The following is a 23024-nucleotide window of genomic DNA, read 5'->3' on the forward strand; positions in this document are numbered from 1 at the left end:
ACAGCACTCTTTGAGAGCATGTGGCCTTTACTTTAACAAATTGTAATACTTAGACAGTAAGATCACCACATGTGCTGAGGTACAACAGCTGTGTTAAAGCTAATTATCCACACAGTTGTTACTAAAATGTTGCGACAAACGCGTGGTCAATGATGAAGTACTGTGGCGATTGTTATCCATCAATTTCTTTTGGTGCCTGGACAAAATTCAACTAAAGCAAAGTCCAAAGTACAAAATTAATCAAGCTCTGGTGAGGTTCAACTCCTGGTGCTGTTCGTTTGGGCAGTTGTGAACGCAGTAATCGTACTCTGGTGCGGACCAAAACAACCGGACCGAGACCACCTCTCGCTAGCGTTTGCAATGAGAACATAATCCGACCCAATTGCAAGAAGTGAACCAAAGTGCAGGGGATTATGGGCTGGCTGTGCGGACGTTTGTTGAGATGGACACAGGTAAATGACACGCTAAAAATTAGAAGGAGAGGACTGACTTGGACTTCTGCAGATGTCCGATGTTTGCTTGACATCTGGGCCAAAGAGATCATACAGAATATGCTAAATAAAGACCACAACATTAGTGAAGTTTGTAAATTCATTAGAGATAAACTGGAGGAGAAGGGATTCTTGCGCACACTAGATCAGTGCCGAGTCAAAGGGAAAAAACTTTGACAGCAATATATCAAAGTCCGCGATTCCCTGCATTTGGTCTGCTCTAATTTGTGGAGTGTGAAACGGAACCAGACTAAATCGAAACAAACCAAAAGTATCAGTTTCAATCTGATTTAGACTAGCCAAATGCCCTTAGAGTACCATTTAACAACCTATTTATAGTTTTGAATTAATGAGCACTTTCATTTCAACAGTGTATGTATTAGTATATTAGAGTATTGATATAGTAATACTACATAGTAATATGTTATTACATGACACTTACTTATACATACACAGTTAACACATAGAATGGTCCTGTTTGAATATTGCTAAATTTCCTAGAAGTTTTTTTTTTATCTTCATTACATTACACAATAACCAAATAAAATAAAAAAACAGACATTTGGACAAGAAAACATCAGGTTGTCATGGAAGAAGACATAACAGAGAAATTGTGTGTATAAAAGCAATAGTATAAAGTGATGGTCTTAGCTTTATCACGCCGTCTCTCGAGGCTGCAACTGCTTTTCCCCTCAACAGTTAAGCAAACAGGAGAAAGAGGGAGGCAGACATTTCTGGATTGGCAGCAGTAAACTGGCGCTATCAGCCGATAACTCTGCAGCTCCCGCTCCCGCTTCCGCTGCGTTAGGTGTGGCGTACTGATGTGGGCGTGTTACGAATGCTCCTCCGACGGGCACGGTTATCTGAAAAAAATGATTGATTGAAAAGGCTAACTGCTCATTGGGTCAGGTAAAGCACGATAAAAAAAAAATGCTTTTGTTGTCCAGTCAAATCTTGGTTTGTCCTACTCCCCGAAAGCTAAAGCTGAAACTGTGGGTGACAACACACCACGCTGCCATATTCCCTTCACCCCGGAGGACTGTTGAGCCTTGCTGAGCAGCCGTTTAACCCAGATTAGCCCCATACTCTGATCTCCCGATAGATATTCAGCTCAGCTACTCCTCCGCTTATCCCGTCTTCTTCCACTCCTTCTTTTTTTTCCCCGCTCCCTTCGGGGACCTCTTATCTGTGGGCAGAAACATTTTCACCGTTTCAGAGCTGGCGATGTGTGATAGCGCAGGTTGGAGAGAAGGATGAAGGGAGACAAACTAACATTTATTATTAATAATTCATAGTCAGCTTTCTATGACCCTTTCAAATAGACACACAACATTTTTACCGTAGAATCTCATCTTTAATGCCTCAAAACAAGGCTGCACAGATAAGTGCGTGTGTATTTTTTGACTCTCTTGTAGATAAGTCCATTTTTATAAGCTCCTTTCCGAGATACATCACCGTCTATTCATTGGTTGGCCTCTTGCATGCTGCAGACATTGACAGAAATATCTTAGAAGTGTCAAACAAGATTGGGGTGTCACCTTGTCTCTAGACTGTAATGCCTTCAGAGGAATATCTTTACACAATACAATATATAAACAATCACCCACAGACTCTGTCTTTAAGTGCGGCAGATGCCTGAATGCAAAGCTGAATGCTGTTCTAGGAAATTGTGAACATTGAAGGTGAGCCACAAAACAGGCAATACATCAGTAGAAGAGTTCTCCACTCTAAGCACTGTTAAGATGGCATTGCTCATTGTAGGAGATAAGTGCCTTGAATGTAGAAAACACAACATCTCATCCAGATATTTCCAGTGCAGCTATAATACAGGAATGTAATAAGACATTGTATACATGTAAGAAATCTATCATTGAACAGACGGGGGAACCAACTTCTCCACTGTGAGCAGCTTCAACTGACCATAAAACATGATTACAGTCTATGTGTACGACTAAGGACCAGTGGTGTGCCAGGAAACGGTTAAGTTTTTTTAATGAAGAATGTCATTGGACTATCTCACTCTTTCTCTTTCACTCTTTCACACTCACACAGACATACAGTTATCTGTCAGGAAAGAGCTGAGAAAGTGGACTCTGCCACCTTTAGCTCCTGTTAATCCCCCTGAGCTAACAGACTGGCCAGATTGAACACACTTACTGGTACAGACAAGGGCATAGCGAGCTTTCTCTCTCTCCTTCTCTATGTGTGTGTGTGTGTGCCTTGATGCACAGCCTCAGTGCTTTAGTGCTGTGCTACTAAGCGTTCACCTGGAAACCCTTATCAGTGTCCTATCACAACTCCAACCTCGAAACCTCAAAGTGATTTTTTTTTTTTTTATATTCTTGTCCTTTTCATGTCAAACCTCCCACACTCTACTTGGCAACTTGCAGGCAAAACTGCTGGTTGCTTTTGTTATTCTTTGGCTTTTACTCAATTGTTTGTTTTTGTGTTTTCTCTCCTGACAAACCTGTACATATGTACTGTTATTTGTGCTGTTGTGCTACATATTGCTACCATTTTGTGCTGTTTGTAGTTTTCTGCCATTAAGCGTCTTGTCAAAGCTGGAAACGGAATGATTTATACCACACATGGACAGATTTACTACCTTGAAAGTGCAAGACAGATTTGTGCTGCGCCATGCATTCAGTTTGTGCTCACAATCTACGTAAATCTAGCGTGTAATTCAGTCAGCACCTGGCACGACCCTCCATGCATATCCTGCAAGTGAGGCAGAGCTCGGATTTGTCTGCAAGCTCAGGAAAGAAATGATAACGTTGTGACGCAGATTTCTAATTTTCTCGGCTGCACCTAAAAAAATTGTCTATTACTCAAAAGAATTACAATTAAAGGACAAGTGTGTAACAATTAAGGGGACCTATTGGCAGAAATTGAATATAGTATTAATAAGTATGTTTTCTTTTTTGTATAATCAACTGAAAATAAGAATCGTTGTGTTTTCGTTAGCTTAGAATGAGCCGTTTATATCTACATAGGGAGCGGGTCCTCTTCACGGAGTCCACCATGTTGCACCGTTATGTTTCAACAGTAGCCCAGAATGGACAAACCAAACTCTGTTAACTTTTCCTGCTTGTGCCGGAGTCGATAACGTTACTCGCTCCCGTCGCCGGTGCCGCCCCCTCTCTCCTTTGCTTCACCACTCACATCCCATGTACACACACACTTTACGCACTGGCTCTGCTCCAAATGACCTACTGTACAACTGGCTCTAGAGGGCCATTCACCTTTTCACGTCAGCCACTGTAGCAATCCTGCACGCTTGGCACACGGGAAAAGTTGTAATCTGCAACCTCCCCACTAGATACCACCAGATCCTACACACTCTTCCTTTAATGCAAGACATTAACAAACTTTATTTAAAAGGGGACATCGCAAGACAAACAAATGACTGTTATGTATGTGATGGCCTAAATATCCTTCATTAAATAAGTAAATATGAGTAAACATGATGAAGAAGCATCATTTTCATTTATATGGTTTCCATACAGTGTGTGTCAACACAAAACAAACAGCAACAAACAGTTGATATATTGGCAACACTTTATTTTAACCCAACCCCATTTATCAATCGCATACAGTGTAAACACTAATTAATGGTTTATAACACTTTATAATGTACTTGCATGCAAATAAAAGAACATTTTAAATTCTTATTGTTTTTTTATTTTGCATATTGCTTATGTTAGCTTATTATTTTGTCAACAATTATAACTCCATCTTGAAACATCCATAACTGGTGTATAAACAGGTATTGAATGCTTGATAACACTGTATAACATATCTGTAATTATACATTATAACACATAAAAGAAAATCATTTCCATGATGTTTTTTGGGAGACAATGGGAACATTGTGTTTTAAGGATGGTTGTGCTGTGTCTTTACAGATGTCACATCCGAGTGATTGACACATTTGGGACGGAGCCAGCTTACAATCACGAGGAGTACGCAACGCTGCACGGCTACCGGACCAACTGGGGCTACTGGAACCTCAACGCCAGGCAGTACATGACTATGTTCCGTAAGAACAAAACTTCATGAGCAAAAGTCTTGATTTAATTAGTTTGTCATCTTCTGTAATACACTACACATACTGTCAATATACTAATGGTTGTTTCACAGAATTGATAATAGTGATTTAAACATCACATTATGAATCCAATTATTTTTAACCTTCATATCATATCTTATATCTTTTGTGTAAAACATTAATATAAATATATATAAAAAACATCTTTTATGTATTTTATAACTTCAAAACATCTGAACTGTCACACACACACACAGAGATCTGCCATTGGTTTTGACAGCGTTTTCACTTTTTTTGACAGGTCTGGCTGCATGTTCACATTAATTTGGAGTAATGCGTCTAATGCAGCTATTTTCAGCAACACCACAGCTTCAAGCTGTATCTGTTCTTCATCACGTCTGCTTTTCTTTTTTCCGTTCCATGCTACACAATATGTCTGATCTGCTGTTTTCAAAGCCCTTGTTGTTGCTCCTGACTGCAACATTGACGACTTAACTCTCTTCTCTCTTCTCATATTCACTACTCAACAATGTCATGCCCTTTCAGCAGTAGTTGGCGCTCAACAGCAGGATCATCATAACGTCAATATGTGGGCTACTGTACTGCAGACGCCTGTCCTAAGCTATTATAACTGACTCAACCTTTATTAACAGCTTCATACTGTGAGGGCAGCAGGAACCATCATTTATTACTTTTAGTCATTTTAGAAGAATGAACACTGGAAAAAAATATAAAAATTGGCATTGACTGTGAGAATGCAGTAAAAAGCTGTAAAATCATGAATGTAGTTGGTTTTGATAATGTGAAGTTAAAGTCAGTACCCTTTCAGTACACCTCAGTACTGCCAAACCCATCTCAGCCTCACATAGCCGATTCCAGCTGGCTTTATGACAATCACTATTTATTATAATACTTAGGGAGCCGATAATCACACCGACTGAGCCATTCAACTGAAGCAAACAAGGATGTAGTGCTCTTTTTCTCTTTCTTCACTGTCTCTCTCTAACAATGAAACCTTCTTTTTCTCCCTCTGTATTGTTCTCTCTCTCTTTACTACTATCCTGCCTTACCTTACTACTCTCTCTCTCACACACACACACATATACATTCAGCTCACACACCAGACAACTCATTCATGGGCTTCGTTTCGGAGGAGCTGAATGAGACGGAGAAGAGGAGCATCCAGCAGAACAAAGTCAACAACATGGCTGTAGTGTACGGGAAAGAGGCCAGCATGTGGAAGGTACAGACAACAAACCACTGTTTCCATGTACAGAGTAAATTAATTTCCTGGAGGACCACAAAGTGTGTATATATATATATACAGCAAATATACACACAAACACACACTGTACATATATGTAGGCGGGCTGTTCTCATAAACCGTTCGTAGCTATACTTACAGAAGTAATGCACTGTAATGATCATATATCTCACAAAATCAATTAATTTGTAATCCACATAATCGTCGACCAGGAGGTATAAAGAGTGACAAACACCACATAGGGAGAAGGTCAGGGTAGATGGGGGGGTCAAAACACAGCAGACTTTCGCCCAGGAGACCATTGTTCTTACTCCGTGTGAAACCAGAAGCCAACGTTGATTTATTTGTCACGTAATTTCTGTACTTAAGTTACACCACTTCTGTAGTTATTTTGAACCAAACCACGATAATTTCCTAAACCTAACCAAGTAGTTTTCTTGACTAAACCTAACCAAGTAGTTTTGTTGCCTAACATAACTAAGTAGTTTTTTTGCCTGAACCTAACCAAGTAGTTTTGTTGACTAAACCTAACTAAGTAGTTTTTTTTACCTAATCCTAACCAAGTCGATCTTTTCCCAAACCTAACCAAGTAGTTTTGTTGCCTGAACTTAACCAAGTAGTTTTTTTTTTTTTTTTGCTTAATCTCAACCAAGTCAATTTTTTCCTAAACCTAACTAAATATTTTTTGTCACGTAACTTCCGTACTTAAGTTATGTCTCTTCTGGTGTTATTGTAACCCAAACCATAATATTATCCTAAACCTAACTAAATAGTTTTGTTGCCTAAACCTAACCAAATTGTTAGACGGAAAGACGGAAGTTTAATTGAAAAGACTGGAGCGGAAATTGACACATGCGTCACATGTTGCTGGACATTCGTAGGATTCGTCGTATGAGGGTACATTGATGTAGACAACCATGAAAATGTACGCACATATAATCATAGTACGTTTATGCACACATTCTTGTGTTTCACCTGCATGCATACAGATAAAACCACTCACAAACACATATATATTTAAATGTTTCTCTGTTAGATTAAAAAAAGAAGATGAGTTTTGCACAACAGGTTAATTCTGAATTCCTCATACAGCAATCTCTTTTGATACATGCCAACTCACACACACACACACACACACACACACACACACACACACAATACCCCCCACAATATACTGCAGTGTTAACAGAAAAATCCAATGACAGCATTTTGCACACCCCCGCTGTTTGCACCATTACAGCTCAGCTTCATGCGGCTCTATATACACAATTGTATAGCTTTAATTTACAGGCAATTTCCCTCTCAAAAGCTGCCTGCTTGTTCATCCGCATTTCGTAGAGCGGCACAGTTGTGTCTCCATTGTTGAAATGATTATGAAGATGTTGTTTGCTGCCAGTACTTTCCACTGTGTTTCTGTACAATTCCCTGGATTTCTTTATAGTTGTGGCTTGTAAAGATACGAGCTGCAGAAGGGAGATGGTGGGGTTGTAAAAGTACAATAACCTAATCTACAAAAGCCTGGTGAAAAGGCAGAAAATGTACAGCAATGAGTAATTATTGTCTCCTCTCTCTTCTTTGTTTTCGCCATTGTTGTATTCTCTGTCTAAATTGTTATCTGATTTAATTTTCTTATCTTTGTCTTTCTTTCTTTTGTGGTGAATCTGGCTGGATGCTCATTAGCTTCAGGTAAGAGTCTGTTACTTTCACCACATAATGGCCATCTCACAGCCTACACTTATGCATAAGCACAAGTTACTCTGAGCTGTTAACATGTCACACACATGCATGCATACAAACAATTATTTTCATGGTTGGATCCATAAAAAAAACTTTATGAGAAGCTATTGGTCACAAGTGCACTCAAATGCACTGCAGCGCTCCCAGGGACAGCCATCGCTCTTCAAGAGTTTTGTGTATAACAGTTATTATCTTTTTATCCTCTTACTTGTCAGAAGGCACAAGGACTGGTCAAGCCAGACAGACATTTGAAGGATTTAAGTTTTGTGTTGTAACAGGACGATTCGATGAGAACATCGCTTCGCAAATGTGGCCAATGCAGCACTAATGATGATGTTTATCTTCTCAAATGGCTCCCTCCTTATTCATAGCTATTATTTCACCATATTGTGCTTCGCCGGCTACTAATGAGAAGCTTGATTTTGTCTACCTCTGTCTGAAATCAAGGAGCCTTTGTTTCCTAAATTAACAAGAATATTGTGTGGTCAATCTGCCACCGTTTTTCTTTGTAAATAATGTATGCAACATGCGAGAAACGGAAAGCTTGACAGGCGTACCAACAGTAAGGAGGGTGAGGCGCAGCAACCCTTCAGATATGCTGTGCAAATCGAACTCGACATGTTAATTTCCTTAAATCTACATTACAAGAAATGAGGTGAGGGATAAAACCCAGCACAGCAGAACATAGTTATTACCAGTCCTAATCCAATGCATGTTGAGAGCGTTCGCTTGGACACAGAGAGAGAGAGAGAGAGAGAGCTGCATGTGCACATTGTGAAATCTGCACTCTTCCACACCCGTGTTTCTCCTTCTGCTAATTCATGTTGTCTGCTGCACTTAGCGCTTGAGCTAATCTCCTAATTGGCTGGGAAAATCCTCACAGAGGAAGCTATCGATCGCTACAGCCTCCAATTAGGGCTGCGGGGGGGCCACACCGCAGTACAGGGATACAGTAAGCTGCTCCACATCAGACAGCAGAGTCAATACTGTGGTCCAGGGTTATGCTCCATTCACACGATTCAGTTTTGGTTGTTAACTGATGTTGGTTCGGCTTTTGTTCTCCCAATCGCCATGCTCAACCTTGACTTTCTACACTGTAGAGAAATAAGCAGACATGAATGCCGAGCTGTGAGTAAGTGCATGTAATGCCTGTATCGCACCTCTCACACCCACGCAATCATTTTGTAAAGGAGATACCTATCTGCTGAACGCTGCGCAGAGTTCAATGACATTTTCTTTTACTATTATGTTTTCTTTTTAGTGAATAGCCTGTTGATTTCACAAACCGATGATATTACTTGTAATATCAAGGCTTTTCAGTCACTTTTAACCCATGTGCAGGGAAGCCTTTCACTAGATAATAGAATGAGCGGGGTGCAACTATCCAATGTGTATCCAATAGGTGTCTTGCAAATTAAAAAAAAAGGTGAGAAAACAGTCGAGTAGTAGCAGCAGTAGAGAAGGGTTCAGGGATTAGGCAGAAGTCATTTTCATTCATGTGCGCGTTTACCATTCACAGCCTGCAGCTGTTAGTTTCTCCTCTTTATCTCTTTCTGAAGTCTGTATCAGTAGGACTGGTTTTGTGGTAGGAATACCGTACGATACAAACACACACACAGCCTTAGAGTAGATGGCAATTGGACTTCTAAATACCACAGACTGTATATAAAGATGGATGACGCGTCTCCACTTCTTCCCACTGTGCAAAAGTGAAGCCAAAATATCGCGGATACGGGAGCTGTTGTCTTGAGATTTTGAAGTCATTTGGAGCCAGAGTCTGCGCAGTAGTGATCGAGAGGCTGGAGCCGCGGTAACGAGGTCCCGCCCCACACACCCGTCCGAGCCAATCACAAGCCGAGCACGGCCACATCTTGTTACCGTGAGCCACCTAGCTGCTATGTTAGCACCACGGTAGCTGTTTGGCTAAAAACACACAACAACTAACCATAATATCTCTACTTTTATGACCAAATGGACACATGTTCTATTACACAGACTCGTGACGGTTATGGAAAGTTAAAGTAACATCTCCTCTTTCTTACAATTCCCGAGCCTCCGGCTACGCGACTCCTTCAGTCAGACCAGCTGTCATGGTGTTTCACCCCCTTTTTATAGCATCAAATAACTAATTAAAACCAAACTAATCAAAACAATTAACACATGAACATTCAGCTTGATGAGAACTACCTAAAATGAAAACAAAAAAAAACATCTTTGGGAAAAATTTATTTGTCGTGTACTTTGACTTTTTAGTTTCACCCATGTCCCTTCAAATAACATGGAGGAGGCGGGCTTTATGACCTATACTGCAGCCAGCCACCGGGGGGCAATCCAGATGTTTTGGCTTCACTTTTAGGGAGCTGTCATGTCGGCCATCTTTATATACAGTTTATGATAAATATATAAATAAACACGTAGGCCACATACACACACACTTGGGTTAATGTTTTCTTTATGATTATGTTGTCACAGCATTTTGCAGAATGTAAAAGACATTTGATCGTGATCTCAAGGCACAGCGCAGGAATTAGTAATCATTTATTATTTGTTCACATCTGATAACAGAAAAATGACAATAAGAACTACCAAATGATGAGTTTGCTGGTGAGAGAACCGAAATTTAACCTGCTGAGAGTACCCAGTTATGTTGTTTTCCAAGTAAAAAGGGAGGAAATTAAGCATTTAGGCATTTTTGTTTGGAGAAATCTTTATGAAAATGACTTTAAAACGCTAGTGTAGACACAAGTTGTGTTCTAAAAGGTGTTTTTTTTAGATGTATTCAGCACGCCTGCAGTCTTAGATTTTGAGACAAACATGGATACACTGTACTGTCCAAACATACTGACACCAAAGTCTGACAGCTACGCACACAGACAGCAGACAGCTTGCACAAAGATCAGAGACATAACAAACACAGCACACTGTACTTGGGCACAGATTCTTTAATCACATCCTTCTCTCTGCTCTTATTTTCTGACGCGCTCTTTTTTCCACACAGCCTCCTCTCTTCACCCCAAACCCTCGATCTCACCAACCCATCTTTTTCCCCCCTCCTCTCCCAGCAGGGCAAGGAGGGTTTCCTGCAGATTCTCCACAGGTACATGGAGGTCCACGGCACAGTGTACTATGAGACCCAGAGACCTCCGGAGGTACCGGCCTTCGTGAAGAACCACGGCCTGCTGCCCCAGCATGAGCTGCAACAACTGCTGCGCAAGGCCAAGGCAAGAAAGTGAAGAAAATATTACCTACATACATAGTTTATCTGCTGGATTCTCACTGCTGGAGTCATACAGACTCTATTACAGTACGCTCACTTTTATCCAGAAACTGATTTTTGTACACACACAACACATACTGATCTAAAAACATGTTGAAGCTAATTACCATTATTACAACATAACATTCCTGATTGTTTTTCTAGCTCTTCATTGGCTTTGGTTTCCCCTACGAAGGCCCCGCCCCTCTGGAGGCGATTGCCAATGGCTGCATCTTCCTGCAGCCCAAGTTCCGCCCGCCTCACAGCTCTCTCAATCATGAGTTCTTCAGAGGCAAGCCCACGTCCAGAGAGGTAAGTTCATTAAGTTCACTTAAGTACTCCCCCACTATGAATCACTGATGAGAATATTTTGGCCACTGCTGTTTTCTCACCCAGCCAAGTTGCCAAGTTACTTTATTCATCGGTAGATCTTTTAAAAGAACTGGCACAAGCTAGAGGTGCAGACAGCACATGTTAGAGCTTGATGAGAGGCTGGAACATGGCGTTCCTGGTACAAAACAATTCATGTCCCACTCCCCATTTATCCAGCTTGTGATGAATCAGTTCCCGATTAGGGGAGGTTATTGTGCACTTAGTGTCGAAAAGTCAGTCTTCTATTAAAGTTTGTTGCCTTATATCCGTGTGCACCAGTGTGCTTTGGACTTGGTCTCTGAAGTCTCTCCCGTTACAACATAATCTATGTTGCTATTAATGAAAACAACTTTGGAGAAATTCTTGCAGTACATTTTTCTGATCTAGTGCAGAAAATCTTCAAAATGCTACAAATCGTTAATATGCTAGCTCTGCTATCAAACTAGACACATGAAATATTTATATTTGTAAAATGATCATTGAGATTTAATACAGTCAAATATCCAAATAACTTGTTAACGCAAATTCGTTTTTACCCCACTAATTTCTTTAACGCAACTTGTGATTTTTGGGTTGTAGCAGGCTCAGTTTTAAAGTTTAGAGTGAAGATACTGGCATCATATGAAACTAAAAAAACTTAAGGAATCCATTGGTACCAACCATCTGATGCTAGCTTGTCACCAAGAAGGCTAAATAACGCTCCAAACTTACGCAAAATTTTGGCGAGGAAAAAGTGGTGTGGCCGTTTTCAAAGTGGTCCCTTGACCTCTGAACTCAAGATATGTGAATGAAAATGGGTTCTATGGATACCCACGAGTCTCCCCTTTACAGACATGCACACTTTATGATAATCACATGCAGTTTGGGGCAAGTCATAGTCAAGTCAGCACACTGACACACTGACAGCTGTTGTTGCCTGTTGGGCTTCAGTTTGTCATGTTATGATTTGAGCATATTTTTTATGCTAAATGCAGTACCTGTGAGAGTTTCTGGTCAATATTTTTCATTGTTTTGTGTTGTTAATTGATTTCCAGTAATAAATATATACATGCATTTGCATAAAGAAAGGATATTTGCCCACTCCCATGTTGATAAGAGTATTAAATACTTGACAAATCTCCCTTTAAGGTACATTTTGAAAAGATAAAAAATGTGCAATTAATCGAGATTATATATATTAATCGATTGACAGTCGTAGTTATGATTAATGACAGCATCTTCATTACTGTAAGGAATGGTTAAGGATAACTAAGATGATCTGACTCCCAACAATCACCCTTTAAGACATTTATTTGAGACACAGAGCTGAATGGCCTGCATGTGTTTTCTGTAGGTGTCCTCCCAGCACCCGTATGCAGAGCAGTACATCGGCAGACCTCACGTCATGACGGTGGACTACAACAACTCCCTGGAGTTCGACTCTGCCATCAGAGAAATCATGAGGACCAAGGTACTCGTACCCACCGCGCGCTGCAAGGATAGAAAACGAGACGTGTACATTGTATGCCGGAGCTTTCAATTCTCTCTGAGGCAGCTAAGTTGTCATGTCAGGCGATGCCGTTAAATTGAAACTGAAAAGCCTTTTCTATCCATTCAGCTTCTCCTTCAGTCAAATCAGTCATCTGCATCGTAAATGTGAAGAGATGTTCACCACTGATACCTCATGAAATCATCCTTGTTGATCTGAATATGAATACTGGGGGCTAGCTGGGATCTTATCAATCAGTTCCCTGATGTGAATCTGTTCGGCATGAAATAAGAAGATAAACTATAATAAAAAAAAGTTAGAGTTGTGATAACAAAATCACTCTATTCTTTTACTCAGTGAGGTTAGATTTATAGATGTCCTTGTTCTGTTTTTCAGTGTTTGTGTTTTTTGTTTGCCTTTGCCATCGGGGGGCTGTGATGAAGTTACAGTAAAGTAAACTGGACTTCTCGTTGACGCTGTAAGCGTTTTTTAAACTTTGACAAACAGCACAGTAGCTTTTGCCACAGTGGCTACTTTGCCCAGTGTGTAGGAAGCAATCTGATATTGCAGAGTGCTGAACTTTTCCACGCGGGAAATGTGGGCTGACAGAGAATATGAGGATGGCAGGAACTGCCAAGAGTGGGAGGGAGGTTAATTAAGGAGTCAACCGAGGAGATTAAATCTTTCGGGAAAGCACGACAAAGGGGGAGAAAAATGGGAAAAGAAGAACAGAGAGAGAGAGAGATGAACATACAGACAGAGAAACAGAAAGATCGACTAAATGTCTGCATGGTCTCAAAAGTTTTCTGTTCTCATTAAAATTGAAGACAGCACAAACCTGTATCTCAAACTAAGTATGTTTACAAAAGTTAAGATTTCAAGTGCATGAAATTGACACTTTGAATGAGAGATTAAGAAGTGGATCAGCACATTGCTTTAATTGTCTAGATGAAGTATTGTCAGTGCACCCACGCTTAGTACTGCAAACAAAAGTGCCTTGTGTCATTACAAACACAAAACATATAGTAGATACGTTTACAGCAGCTTGACTGTCGTAGGTAGTGACAGTAGGTATTCTAGAAAATATTTTTAGATCTGACAAAGTGATGTTTACAACTAAAGAAATCATAATACTGTTGCCAAATGACATCACATGAAGTCGCTTTGGGAAAAAAATGCTTTATTTTTTACTTTTTGCATGCAAAAGGCAGACATTTATCTTTGGTTTGCATGTGCAAAAACTGCTTAAAACACATTTACATAAAAACACAATACACCAATAGAAGCTACATTAAAAGGAGCACCGAGTACTCGATGGTGAGGACTGAATCAAGGTTAAATAAATAGATATAAAATGCTGTGTGCTGAGGTAGCAGCAGACTGGCTTCAAAAAGTAGCTGTCCTTACAGATTACGATACTTTATCAGATACTTTGGCATTATTTTTTGCCCATTTCAGCCATCTAGCTAATTCCATATTGTATTTCAGAGAAAGATCCGCAGTAACGCTCCGACAAAGCTTCAGTTTCAACTGCGTGAAGGGCACCGAGAGATCATGTGCAGCAGGAAGACAGCTGTCTACATGATCTGTTAAACTTTCTGTAATAGTTTGTGCCTTTAGCAGATTAGAAGAAGTGTGCATGGAGATTAAAGGAAAAGTGATATCTGCGTGCGTGCGTGCGTGCGTGCGTGCGTGCGTGCGTGCGTGCGTGCGTGCGTGCGTGCGTGCGTGCGTGCGTGAGTCTTTTCTGTGTTGTCAGACACGCTACAGTTCAGCAGCCCCGGCTGACTGCTCTGTCTCCGTCTGCACTGCCAGACCACTGAGGGAGAGCTGATGGACCCCTTCACCCTTCACTGGAGGCACAATGCCCCAGCAAACACACACAGACACACACACACACACAGTCAGATAATATTCTTCTCCTTGCATTTATCCAAACACAAAACCACAATTGGAGAGGCACTCCAGTTGCACCGATCAGGCAGATCAGCTCACAGAGCCTCCTTACCCACACATTACAGCCATTGGCTTCGAGACGCACACTCAGACATATACACACATACATGTTAAGTGTGCGTGCGTGCGTGCGTGCGTGCGTGCGTGCGTGCGTGCGTGCGTGCGTGCGTGCGTGCGTGCGTGCGTGCGGCAGAGGCTCATGTTCAGTCATGCAGGACAAAGCAATCTCTGGCTGGCTGACAAGTCCTCATGTTCCAATAAATCCTTTCTTCATCTCTTTCATTGTGTTATTCTTTCTATCTTTCTTTCTTTCTATCTTTCTTTCTTTCTTTCTTTCTTTCTCATCCTTAGTTTTATTATTCCCATTCCTTCCTCTTTTCCTGCTTTCTGTCTCTGTTTCTGTCCGTCACTCTATCTCCTTCCATCCCTCTGACCTGTTGTTTGCAGTGGAACGAAGCACAATCTTTGGCCAAATTATGGTTCAATATTCAATGCTGTGGTTGATTGAATTGGTATTTGCCGTAATAAAAGATGAAAACCATGTGTAAAAAGTTTGGTAGTTAAAGCTAAAGTCTGTAACTTTTAGCAAATATGTTAAAAAATGTATTTATTTAAATGTTTTTCTGTTACTGTAATGACTATTTCTCACCTTAAATGTTTTCAGAAACATATTTTAGAGTACTGTTTTTAGTGTAAACATTGTGTTTGTGATCCGGGCGCCATGTTGAAAACAGTCGAGCCAAAACGTTCTCATTTTACAGTTAAACAGTACACTGAAATATGTTTTGGAAAACATTTGAGGTGAGAAATAGGCATTACAGTAACAGAATATTGATTGATATTTGATCAGCGCTGCCTAGTTTGACAGTTTGATCGGAGTTCAGGTGTTTTGTGAGCAGTGATTGGCAGCTGCTTTAGAGACTGCTCGGCTCTGATTGGTTGTTTTTGTTTGGGCACATTGAAACTTTACAAATGCTTTGCACTACTGTCAGGATATAGTGACAGTTTTATAAAAATAACTCTTTATCTTATTTGCTCAAAGTTACTGATTGCAGCTTTAAAAGATTTTTTGAGAAAACTGCAGTTTCTTATTTTCTGTGGCCTGTACTGTTGTAAAATTCTTCTTAAGGCCGCTCCAGTAAATGAGAACATGCTCTCAGTCACCTTGTCTGGTTAAGCAAAGAGAAGAAACAGAAAGAAAAGGAGGAACTCTGTTGCAGTAGATTGTTTGAGCTTGTGTGTGTCTGTCCCTCCTGTGCACGTGTTTACTTTCTGCTCCAGCTTACAAAGTAGATTAACATAAGGCTTTGATCAGATTTGCAGTGTGCGTAACTTTTTTTAAATTGCATCATCCCTGCATACTTCCCTGCTTCTCAGTGATTTTCGCTTGAAATGGGCCAAGTCTGATTTCACACATGGTTGAACATCAGACTGCTTTGATTTCAGATTGGAAATGCAATTTAGTGAGTCGTGTATCATTTACAAAGGCAGGTCTTTTGCATTAGGGCATAAAGGCAATCCACTTCGATCTCTGCTGTTAGTGTTTAAATGGGGGGAAAAGTCTCTTCATTTGTTTCACATTTGTAACAACTTTGTTTAAGTCAATCATGCAGATTTAAAGCAGCAGTTGGTAGAATCGGAGCAAATATGATTAAAATCCTGACAGTAGTGCATGAGACAGGTAATCTGAAAAAAAATCATGTGCCTCTGTGTCCTCCGGTGCTCCTAACGGCATCTGCAAGATTTCACAGACCGGAGAAAAACAACCAATCAGATCAGTGGAGGAAATACCAAGCACCGCCCACCAGCCGGAGCAAACTTTCTCATTTTACAGCTAAACAGTACACTACAAGATGTTTCTGAAAACATTTGAGGCAAGAAATAGCTATTACAGTAACAGAATATTGATTCATATTTTATCAGCGCTGCCTAGTTTGACCGTTTGATCGGAGTTTGTGAGTGATTGACAGTTGCCTCTGCTGAATGAACAGCCAATAGGAACGCTCTCTCAATGAAATGACCTGTGATTGGCCGAAGTCTCCCGTCACGGGCTAGATTTTTTAAAGCCTGAAAACAGAGCCATGAGGAGGTGCAGAAGTCTAGTTTTCTCTCAGAACACTTAATTACAATATGCTGAAAGGTTATTATGGAATCTTTGCCCAATGATGCCAAAAATATTCTGCCTATTGCAGGTTTAATTTACATGTTTATAGTGTGGCTGAGGATACCAAAAATATAAAGCATTTTCTAATAATAATTCAATTAATATTAATATCAATTTGTATTAATCCAAGCACTGCAGTTGGAGCTATTTTACATTCATTCAGTTTTGTGTGACACAGTTTGTTAGCTTGAATTAAACTGGTATCAGCGAGAAACACAAAAGAAAATATATACATACATAGTATTTCCAGCTCATCCCTAATTAGGCCAATCAAAAGTGTGCTTTAGTTATAAAACCAGCACATCACAGCGGGGAATGATCTATTGGTATGCAAATAAAGCCTAATGAGTTTCCAAGCAGTGACATACTGTGATTAGGCCTCGCAGAAATCTGACAATAGAAACATCCATCTGCAGAGATGAACAAGGAGAGGAGACAATTTATTGCAATTAGTGTGAACAATGAGGTGACAGCAAAAAAAAAGTACATTTTGATGTATGCAAAATATGGAAATAATAACGAGCTGTGTTTTCGTGTCATTTTCAGGTCGAGCCATATCTGCCTTATGAGTACACCTGTGAGGGGATGCTGGAGAGAGTACATGCCTACATACAGCATCAGGTGAGGTTCAGTCAACACAAATGTACACAGAGCGCTGAAAAACACACACATGCAAAGACTCTCTCGTTTACTCGCTAGCCCTCCCTCTCTCTCATTCATACACACACTCTCTTTTCACCAGCTCTCCAACTCCCCCACTCTGCTCAATATTTCATCACTGTGTGCATTCAACACCCAGAACATTGTGTATCTCTGCTTGTGTGTGTGTATGTGTGTCAGTATCTCTGTACTCCATGTATGTAGACTTGTGATTAATCTACATGCTAACTCTCATTACAAACCACATATCTGCCTCGCAGCTCTAAAGCAGAAGGTCTCCTGACACTAATGAGGATGGATGAGTAAAGAGAAAGATCACAAGTGTGGGCAGGATGGTGATGGTGATGATGGAGGACTGGGATGAAAGAAGGATTTTTTTTTTATTAATTCCACAGTACATGCCAGACAAAATGCAGAGGTGTCTCTCAACAACCTCCGTCTGCTGCTGACTGGCAGCTGGTTTGGATACAGAAGCGTGACTACAGCATTTATACTGCTGAAAGAGAATACTTAAGCTAGATTCCTGTTTACTGACTAATCAAGATTTAACATAAAGACCAGCAAGGCCGCATTAAAGTACAATGGGCCCCGGGGCTACGGCTTTTTCAATGCCCTCCTCTACTCCCCCAAGCACCAACACGTCTCAACTATTGCCGCGTTCAACCTGCACAAACATCAGCCACGCTTAATTTGAATAATGCATCATTATGATCACTCATAACTGCAGTTTAATTTTATGAATGTTGCGTAACCAAATACAAGTCACAAGATCATTATGAGCCCATAGTGAAGTGTAGCCTACGATACAATACAATACAATACAATACAATACAATACTATAAATCTTTATTATTACACGGCTGTGTTGAATACTCGATTCTGATTGGTCAATCACGGATTTGTGCGGTCTGTAATTTCACTATAACAGACCGTTGCTATGGGCACAGCTCTGATGTCGGACCCTGGCGGACCGTTTTTGTGTCAAAATATTGATTTCTTCAGTAAGTAGCCGTGTAATAAGCTGGATAATGTACAGCTAACCGAGAGACCCCTCCGTTTCGCATCAGGCATCACCCTGTCGGGGATTCTTTCACAACAATGACCGGCTCGCTGTACATTATCCCTTACTTGTCCACCAAGGTGGAAATTTGTCTTCTACTCACCAAACAAAGGAAACAACAACATACAAGCAGACAAGCAGTTATACAAATAAATACATTCCTTCTTTTCTTTTCTTTTCTTTTCTTTTCCCCTCAAGCCTCCTGGGCCCTTCGTTGTCAGGCCCCGGGGCTTGAGCCCTGGTAAGCCCGTGCAGTGAAGATGATTGCTTACAGTTGGTCAAGCTTTTTACTTTCCGTAGTGTTTTTAGTTCACTTATTCTACTGCACTAAAGAAGACAAATTTGTCAGCACATATGTATTAGTATTAATGATACACTGGCATGCTGTAGCAGCTAAAGCTGGCTAAGTTAGTACCTTTTTAAATTTGCCTCACAGGTTCTTGGATGATTTCAAATGTTTTTATATTTACTTTTGAAAAGGTTGAAAGGTGCTATATAAATTAACTTGTCTTGCCTTGCCGTACTTATACATGTTCTATACAGAAAATATTAGTATGACATTAGTATTAGTACTGTTAGTAGAGTATTAGTACCTTCAGTCCCCTTTATTGTTTCAAATGTAAACACAGTGTCAGCCGTGCCACCGCAGTCTATGTGGCTGCGGCACAGAGCGAGAGGGCAGTTGCCGCTCTCGTGAACCCGCACTCGCTGCCATATTAGTTGATGAAAAGTTGAACTTTTTTCAAAAACTCCGTTCAGCCCACTGACGTGTCGGTACCTGCTGTATGTGTGTGCGGTCGTGAGAGTGTGTGTTAGGGCATGGCGTTAACAGTACACGTTATAGCTGCGAACGTAGCAGTGCAGTGTGTGTACAGTTTAAGCTATAGTCGATGGATAAATGCTACAACACCTCAAGACCCAAGCCCAGTTCCCGTGTCTTGCTTGCCACCTGCTGATTAAAATGAAAGTTAGTTTTGCACAGAATAACGACAGTGGATTTGTCTCCCATCACTTGTAGCGAATTTGCATTAGGAATGTATCTGGACCAGTATGAACAAGATGAATGATTAGAGCAAGAAAAAAAAAACTGTTTAAATATACATATGGCCATGTGAGTGTTGTTCTAAGACAGACTTGTGAAATGTGAATCTGTCCTTTAATATGCTTTTTATCAAGCTGCCTCAGTATTCTGCATTTAATAATAAAAGACACACTCTTACTGTAGGTATTCCTCCAACAATAACATGATTGCACACACTTATGTTACTCTATCTTTCACCTCCAGGAGTTCTGTGCCCCAGAGCCTCCCTTCATTCCAGCCAACCTCTCCAGACCGGGGTCTGCCGGTGGCAGCAGGATCACAGGACCTCTGTTTGTGCCACTGCCCAATTCCACCGCCCTCGGCTGGGCGTCCAACGTGACGGCGCCCCCTGCCTGGCCTCCTCTCAGCTCCCTCAGGCTGCTCGTATCTCAAGAGGGCCAGTCCTGCGTGGAGGCGTGCCATTCAGATGGTTTCGTCTGTGAGCCAGCTCACTTCCGCTTCATCAACAACAAGGAGGCGCTGCGTGGGTAAGTCCATCTGAGTTACACGGGCCCCACATGGCTGACAGCTGCACAACGTACACACTTGTTGTCTGTCAACCAAACTATAATGGACATTTTAGTTTCTTTCTTTACCCAGATACACCACTCCTTCAATTTACCTGGAGAGATATTTCTGAAGCACAAAAATCTAAATCCCCTCAAAGAATAAAACAACGGCTCTGTATCTAAAAGGCTCCTGGTGGTTAAACTTCATCCACACAAAGTTATAACATCTAAACCCACCGTGTATTTCTCCACTGCCCGGATGGATAACTTCTCTTATATTAGTTGACACTGAGATCAGGTGAGGCTGAATCTCACCAGGTATTTATTTAGTTTAACTGTACCAACTCCAGGCAGTTGAACCAGAAACTTAAGTTTTTTGGAGCTCTGAGACTGAAAGCCTGCTGGTGTTTGAGTCTCTCCTCCAAACATCCCCCTACTGACTGCTTTCAGCTCCGGCTCTTCTTCTTCTTCGCTCTTTTCATCTTCCAAGTATCTTTCTTGTTTACTTTTCCGTCTCGGTTTACAGTGCCGCTTTCATTTTGTTTCTGTTCTGTTACTCCTCCTCGTTGCTCTGGTCTGTTCTCTGACACAAGTTATCTTTCTCACACACTGACGCCTCGTACCTGCCTCGCTGTTTTTTCCAACTTCCTTGTCAGTTTTCCACTAAATTTCGTCGCTCTCTTTTTAATTTGTCATCTGTAGTGTGATGAAAGCGATGACATTTCTCTTGTTTCCTGTCTCTACTCCCCATTTATTTTGAGGTTATGCCAATTCCACTTTCCTGTTACTTGTCTCAAATAAAAATAACTTTTATTACTCATATTTTCTAAGTTATCCTTTCAAGAACACGCCGGAACATTTTCTCTGTCATTCAAACCCGATGAACTGTTATTTCAGGGTGTGTTTCAGACCTCTGCTCCTCCGTTTCACCCCTCAGGTTGGAGGTGCAGTGCGATGTGGTCGACTCCGAGATCAACCACATCCTTCCAGCCTTCTCGGTGGTGCGGCGGGAGTGCGGCCTCCAGCGGGAACCCCTCCTCTTCAGCTGTGCGGGATACTCCCCCAAATACAGACGGCTTTGCCCTTGCAGGGACTTCCGCCGCGGCCAGGTGGCGCTGTGCAGAGACTGTCTATAATGACGGGACAGGTGAAGGGCAGACACAAAAGAATTAGACACAGATTGGCAGGAGGAGGGGAACTAGAAGGCACCCACAGGCCAGAACGAGTGTAGAGTTGTGACAAAGAGTTGTGGCGCAGAGAGGCAGCTTCCCCCCCTAGAAAACAGTAAATGTAGGATAATGAGGAACAGACATGCATGGATTTGAAGATCTGAAAGTAGGCTTGAATAGCTGCCAGGTTGTAAGTGGTTGACTGTAGTTGTTATAACAGCTGTTATACTGTCTGAGATAAAAAGCAGTAAAACGTCATAGAACAGGGCTCCAATGACAGAAGGTGTCATTACAACCAGGGGCAGAGGCTGGGTTACCATGCCAACAAACCTTCACATTAAACCTCCGACTACAGGATAATAGTTCCTACAAGAGGTTGAGCGGTGATATGATACACAACATTTTGTTTTTTGGAACTGCGACTCACCGAAAATGACGTCTTTAAGTTGGAAAATATGCACTCGAAGAAGCGTGTGACTGCAGAGAAACTCAGTATTGGGACTATAGTGTCATTCCATGACAGAGTCTTCAAATATCTTGGCTTGGAGAAGGCAACCTCGGGTCAATATCCAATCTCCTCTCTGCACTTGGACAAAGGATGATGGACAACCAGGTTATCTCCCTCGCTTTTACTCCCGTCCTCCAGTGATGGACAGAGTAATTTATCAGACTGCACCCAAAGTCTGAGGCAACATCGGTCAATGCAATCATCTCCTGTCGCAAAAAAAGGAGGAGGAGGCGGACAGAGGACAAAAATAAAGGGTACAAGATTATTTTTCAATAAATAAGCCTTTAGAGCTCTCGACGGGATTTTTAAAGAGTCCTCCGGGCTTTATGATGGAAAAAAAAAATCATAAAATAAAAAAAATCAGAACGTATCAAAGTGATGAGGTGGGTTTTATGTTGCGTCTGGTCTTCACTCGGTCCCTTCATATCTTCTTAGGTTGGAGTGTTTCTTCTGTTCTTGCTCCTCACCCATCTGTTCCCATCACATTCATCCGCATTTCCATCAATCCGACTGTAGGGAGAAACGTTTGATTTTTTTCACATGGAGGCGACCGCCAGCACAGGTCGAAGCTGTCGATAAGACCAAGTGACAGAGGGGGGGAGGGAGAAATCCGATTTCAGATGAACGTCCAGTATTTCGCTGATGTGCTTTTGATATTGCTCTGGAGGCTATCCAGCGGCATTCTGGGAAACATAGGAAATCACTTGTTAAGCTAAAAAGGCAAGTTTGGAGAAAAAATAAAGAAACTGTCAGTAGCAAATTACAATACTTCATTACAGAATAATTGCTGGACTAATTTCAACATCAAAAACTAATGACATCAGTTTGATGATGTGTGAAAACCAGAACAGCTGTAACAGCCTGGATTAAGGTTCAGTGAAAATGAAGTTCAAGAGTGCAAAAGCATTGTTTGCACAGTTGGTGGAGACCATGGACCGTATATAAAGATGGACGACGCTTCTCCACTTCCTCCCACTGTACAGAAGTGAAGCCAGAACATCCCGGATACAGGAGCTGCCATCTTGAGATTTTAACGTCATGTGAAGCCAGAGTCTGGTAATCGGGCAGTGGAGCCGCAGTATCGAGGTCACCCGTCTGAACCAATCGCGAGCCGAGCACGGCCACAGTTTGTCAGCGAGAGAGACTCACAGCTACCAATCATGACGTCTCACCCCCTTTTTATAGTATCAAATAACTAATTAAAACCAAACTTATCAGAAAAATGAACACTTGAACATACATCAGTGAAGATCAAGAACTACCTAAAGTAACAGAAACCAT

At 41.2% G+C, this 23024-nt stretch overlaps 1 protein-coding gene across 1 annotated transcript in view; it reads left to right on the plus strand.

Moving 5' to 3' along the window:
- Positions 1 to 22383, plus strand: part of LOC141764865 (alpha-1,6-mannosylglycoprotein 6-beta-N-acetylglucosaminyltransferase B-like) — a 133369-nt gene extending 110986 nt beyond the window's left edge. The window contains exons 10-18 of the mRNA XM_074630523.1: positions 4397 to 4530; positions 5652 to 5782; positions 7484 to 7489; positions 10603 to 10761; positions 10962 to 11108; positions 12502 to 12618; positions 17303 to 17377; positions 19762 to 20045; positions 21004 to 22383. Coding sequence (XP_074486624.1) covers positions 4397 to 4530; positions 5652 to 5782; positions 7484 to 7489; positions 10603 to 10761; positions 10962 to 11108; positions 12502 to 12618; positions 17303 to 17377; positions 19762 to 20045; positions 21004 to 21202 — 1252 coding nt within the window. The 3' untranslated portion in view covers positions 21203 to 22383. The remainder of the gene's footprint in view (positions 1 to 4396; positions 4531 to 5651; positions 5783 to 7483; positions 7490 to 10602; positions 10762 to 10961; positions 11109 to 12501; positions 12619 to 17302; positions 17378 to 19761; positions 20046 to 21003) is intronic.
- The last annotated feature ends 641 nt before the right edge of the window (positions 22384 to 23024 follow it).

Source organism: Sebastes fasciatus, chromosome 3 (genome assembly GCF_043250625.1).
Source record: "Sebastes fasciatus isolate fSebFas1 chromosome 3, fSebFas1.pri, whole genome shotgun sequence".
NCBI classification, from domain to species: domain Eukaryota; kingdom Metazoa; phylum Chordata; class Actinopteri; order Perciformes; family Sebastidae; genus Sebastes; species Sebastes fasciatus.